At 38.8% G+C, this 4,476-nt stretch overlaps 2 protein-coding genes across 2 annotated transcripts in view; both read left to right on the plus strand.

The window, feature by feature from the left end:
* Nucleotides 1-823, plus strand: part of Pmar_PMAR015182 (hypothetical protein) — a gene marked incomplete at both ends in the record, with an annotated part of 6,119 nt that extends 5,296 nt beyond the window's left edge. Inside the window, 2 exons of the mRNA XM_002788350.1 lie at nucleotides 124-196; nucleotides 781-823. Of these exons, the coding sequence (XP_002788396.1) occupies nucleotides 124-196; nucleotides 781-823 (116 nt within the window). The remainder of the gene's footprint in view (nucleotides 1-123; nucleotides 197-780) is intronic.
* Nucleotides 824-970: 147 nt separating this feature from the next.
* Nucleotides 971-4,476, plus strand: part of Pmar_PMAR015183 (hypothetical protein) — a gene marked incomplete at both ends in the record, with an annotated part of 9,198 nt that continues 5,692 nt past the window's right edge. The window contains 13 exons of the mRNA XM_002788351.1: nucleotides 971-1,010; nucleotides 1,063-1,224; nucleotides 1,875-1,970; nucleotides 2,930-3,039; nucleotides 3,099-3,150; nucleotides 3,218-3,308; nucleotides 3,371-3,475; nucleotides 3,527-3,593; nucleotides 3,738-3,817; nucleotides 3,930-4,047; nucleotides 4,100-4,174; nucleotides 4,221-4,271; nucleotides 4,327-4,415. Of these exons, the coding sequence (XP_002788397.1) occupies nucleotides 971-1,010; nucleotides 1,063-1,224; nucleotides 1,875-1,970; nucleotides 2,930-3,039; nucleotides 3,099-3,150; nucleotides 3,218-3,308; nucleotides 3,371-3,475; nucleotides 3,527-3,593; nucleotides 3,738-3,817; nucleotides 3,930-4,047; nucleotides 4,100-4,174; nucleotides 4,221-4,271; nucleotides 4,327-4,415 (1,136 nt within the window). The remainder of the gene's footprint in view (nucleotides 1,011-1,062; nucleotides 1,225-1,874; nucleotides 1,971-2,929; nucleotides 3,040-3,098; nucleotides 3,151-3,217; nucleotides 3,309-3,370; nucleotides 3,476-3,526; nucleotides 3,594-3,737; nucleotides 3,818-3,929; nucleotides 4,048-4,099; nucleotides 4,175-4,220; nucleotides 4,272-4,326; nucleotides 4,416-4,476) is intronic.

Consider the following 4,476-nt stretch of genomic DNA (forward strand, 5'->3'; position numbering starts at 1 on the left):
TCTTATAAGGAGGCATGGTTTGTATCTTTATAAGGGGTCGACATGGTTTGTATCTTTATAAGGGGTCGACATGGTTTGTATCTTAATAAGGGGTCGACATGGTTTGTATTTTTCTTTTACCAGGTACTGTGTGGTCGGATGGGATAATAACAATTAATGCAGGAGTGTATTCTCAAGCGAAAAAGCAATCTAACGAGTAGTAGTGGTGGAGATTTTTGGAATGCAAATTATTTTTTGAAGTTTTTTTGCGTATTTTTGCAAAAATTTTACGGCGATGGAGTTTTACTTGTGGTATGAAAAATATATTTTCACTTGGTGAAAAACGCATGTGTGGAGCGATTAACGCGTAAAACTCGTTAAATGTGATGATTTGTCCGGCGAAATTTGCGGAGGATTTTCAATTCACTTCATATTGCTTTTTTCACACCACTCGAGGGTGAAACAATAATGTCAAAAATTGGGCCTGATTTGAATCTTTAACTATGCGACCTAAGATATGTTTTCTTTTGTAGTCCGAATAAGAGTAAAACGATCACATATCTAAAACGCGGTAATATATCTCTTAACACGGTACGGTTCTTTGTTGAGGAAGGAGAACGGCTGGACTTGTATGAAGGCTTTACTCATGTAGTGTGAAGGAGCGGGTTGGAAATGGGATCTCGGCAGTGTTGGAGGAATTGGAGTTTTTTCATGAGAATTTTCGGGAAATTTATGGTTTATTAGGAATTTTCTGGGGTTTTTCGTTTTAGTGTTGGAGGAATATATAATTGTTTTTTTCAGGAAGTTTGCATACGAAAAAAATGAAAATTTTCCCGAAATTTAGGTTTTACTCGGAATTTTCCGGGGCTTTTTGTTTTAGTGTTGGAGGAATATGTGTTCGCTTTTTCCGGCTCAGGAGTTTACAATTACGAAATTCGCAGAAAAAAATGAAAATTTATCAAAATTATTTTTTTTGCTCATTTAGTTGTCGATGGGCGCGAAAAACTTCATCAAGGAAAAGGATTTGATAAGTAAGTGTTACTTTTTCGGACCTGTTTTGAATCTTTTATGATTGGACCTCAGAGGAATCTTCCGAGTGCGATGAAGATTCGAGTGATGATGAGGACGACGAGTGGTATCTCTCGGGAGGCGGGGACGAAACGCCGGGTGGAATCTCAATTTCGACGGCTGGCCTTGTTGATATTGGTGATGTGGAGACGTCAGCTAGCAGTACGGAAAATGAGGGTAGTAGTGGGAAGGGGGGGCCTTTGGAATTACGAAGCGAGCGGAGTATATACCGTAACAAGAGGCACTCTCGCGTTGTGCATGCGTGCAGAATTATTATGGTTTAACTACGGAGCGAAGGAAAATTCGATTATGCGAACAGCTCGAAGAGATATGGACGAAAACCTTTGATGATGGAGAAATGTCCTACCCGGGGATCGAACCGGGCTGGACCTATGTAAAACTCATTGATTGAGTCCATGGACGCGGACTCAGTGAGCTCCGCCTCTTCGTTAGGAAGGCGTAGTACTTATTAGTTGTTTCTCGTAAAAAATGGAAAAACTCGACGTTAAATATGGGAGAAAAAAAAGGTAAATATAAATTCGGAAATTCTGCTAACTTTGCCTGATTTGAAGTGTTTTTTTTGTGATTTGGAAAATTATATTTAGAAATATTACTATTCAATTTTGTGATTTTTTAAAACACTCAAGGACGATTTAAGAAAAAGTAGATTTTGAATTTCGTTAAAAATATGGGAAAAGTGGTACGAAAAAAAAACGAAAAAAATGCGAAAAAATTGCGAAAAAATTGCGAAAAAATTGCGAAAAAATTGCGAAAAAATTGCGTATAAAAATTTGCGTGTAAAACCCATTTCGAGTGCTTCGTATCAGATACGTGTGGTGGAGTGAGAGCATCCGTCTGTGGGGGGTTGGTGATGTTACAGGGAAGTTGTACTTACGTACAGGCTCACTCGCAGGGAACAAAAAGTAGGGAAAATTAAATTCGTTAAAAAATGTGGAAAAAATCGTAAAAAATTGAAAAACCTCGGGAAAATTTCGAAAGATGTGGAAAATGCGAGGAAAAATTAGCGTAAAGATAGAAGACAATTCAGAAAATGAGAAAAAGAAGAAAAAAAATTGTGATAGTTAATGGGGGGTTGGTAATGATTTTTCCCGGAATTTTTTCTATTTTGATTTTGTATTCATTAGATTTTAGTTTAGTTTTGGTTGTTGTAAAAATTACGGAGTTTTATTATTTTATTATTTTTGGAATTTCGAGTTGGTGGTATGAAGAACAGTAGTAAAAAATACATTTCACGTTTCACTTCTCGTTTTTTGGCGGTTCGAAAATCATAAATTTTCCTGACAAAATTTTAATTACGTTAGAAGTGGTAAATTTCTTATAATTATATATTTTTTCGATTTCGGGAAATAAATAAAATTCGCAATTTTCGTTGGATTTTCCATTTATTTTGTGAAATATTAGAGTTTCACCACCACCCTAGTGATATGAAAAAAATATATTTCATGACTACTGCATATCACCGCGAATATCACATGACTTTGGTATTGTTGTTGTTTAGTGTCATCGTCTACCAGTGGAGAGGAAGAGAAGGTTGGTATTGCGCAGTTACCTATGAATTTGGCCCCTGCTACTACGACGATGCACTACGTATATGGAAATAGTAGTATTATGGAGGACAACTGTGCGTGTGTTGGTGAAAATATGAAAAAAATTTGTAAAATTTTTGTAAAATTTTTGGGAAACTTTTGTAGTGGTTTTTGGGATTTTTTTTTGGAAAATTATTGTTGGTTTTTGTAAACTCCTGAGCTCAGCTGAGGAAAACATACACATGGTCATCAACTACATGTGTTGGTGATGATGACAATATGGAAATTCTGGGAGGAAATTTCAAAACTGCAGTTGTTTTTGATTTTTTCTTCAGATAAATGGAGTCGTGAAAGAATTGAAATTGATCCTATGGGAAGGGTGACGAGTTGCAGCTCAAAAACGAAGACTTTGCACAAACGAACGGAGCTGTCGGGGATAGTTTTTGTAATGTGCCATTTTCGGACCTGTTTTGAATCTTTGTCGCGTGAACCTTGGATATTTAGGCGCCGCGGTCGAGTTTGGGAAAGGAGGATGCGTTGATGGAGGAGATGGGAAGTAGGCGGGGTATCTTGAGGTTGAGCGAGTGGCAGACGGATTGAAAGATATTCTTCATACTGCGTAGATGGGGAGATTCCCACGGCATTGTGTGCGGGAAGATTCGCGGAGGAGCTGAGTCGACAGGAATGGAAAGAGGCTCTTGAGAGAGTTACAGCGTAGGCAGTTTTTGGGCCTGTTTTGAATCTTTGGGGGGGAACCTTTGGATACTTCCCTTCAGTGCCTACGAGAATGCGATCGATCGTAGAGGAGTTCGAGCCAACTATCCGAAGTGTGATGATGATAGAAAGGCATTCACCTTTGATGTGAATCAAGACTTCATGAAGTAGCAGGGTGTGAAATCGATTACTAGGGCGAGCGCGGTTGTCGTCAGTAGGTATAGTGAGGAGCATGGGGGGGAGGAGGAGGATGATTGGAGGCGTAGATTGGAGGGAAGCAGTCGGGTAGGGAGGGGTCTCGGGTTCGAATCCCACGGATGTCATTTTTACCGTAATTTCATTTTTCACAATTTTTTTACTTTTTCCAATTTTTTTCGGTTTTTTGGTTTTTATTTTATTTTTTTTGCGAAAAAATGGTATTTATTTCAGAAACTTCCGAGAAGGGATTTCCACAGTGGCATTGATCCCTCTATGATGACTATATTAGCAGACAGGATTGCTAATGAATTGTAAGGATGTGGGGGCGTATCTTTAGGTTGACATGGTATGATACGGAATAGGTCCGAAGCGTATTTTTTGGATAAACGAAAATTGCTTCGCTCCGCCTTTTTTTGATTTCAGGTATAAAGCGACGGGTTTGAAAAACAGGGTGGAAAGTTTGCGGAGTGTTATTGAGAAGTACGGTAGTACAAATGGAGATTCGCAAGATTATGGAGGGGAAAACGCGCGCGCCCTGAGGGTAAGGGAACCTATTTTGTATCTTGTCAAGTCAACCTGAAGATATCTTTTAGGACTACAGGAGATTTGATGACCAGATGCAGTATAGTAATTCAAAATTGAACCCGCGGGCGTTGGCGTTACCGCAAGTAGGCGGAGCGAAGCGATTTTTGTTTTGATTTTTTTCATTTTCAGTTGCGCAGCCTGAAGAATGCTGATAGAGAAACGTTTGAAAAATTCATGAAAGTAGGAAAAATTTTTTCTGATTTTTTTTTCGGAAAATTATTTTTTTTCTGAAAAGATTCAAGAATGGTGGCTTGGCTTTGACACGAATGAAAAGGTTCTAACGCATAGCACACTTATGGGGAATAAGGATGCCTTCTCGTGCAGGTAGGGGGGGATTTTGTCACGCGCCACGAAATTATGGATTCTGTCACGCGCCACGAAATTA

The sequence above is a fragment of the Perkinsus marinus genome, assembly GCF_000006405.1.
Source record: "Perkinsus marinus ATCC 50983 genomic scaffold scf_1104296928266, whole genome shotgun sequence".
NCBI lineage: Eukaryota > Perkinsozoa > Perkinsida > Perkinsidae > Perkinsus > Perkinsus marinus.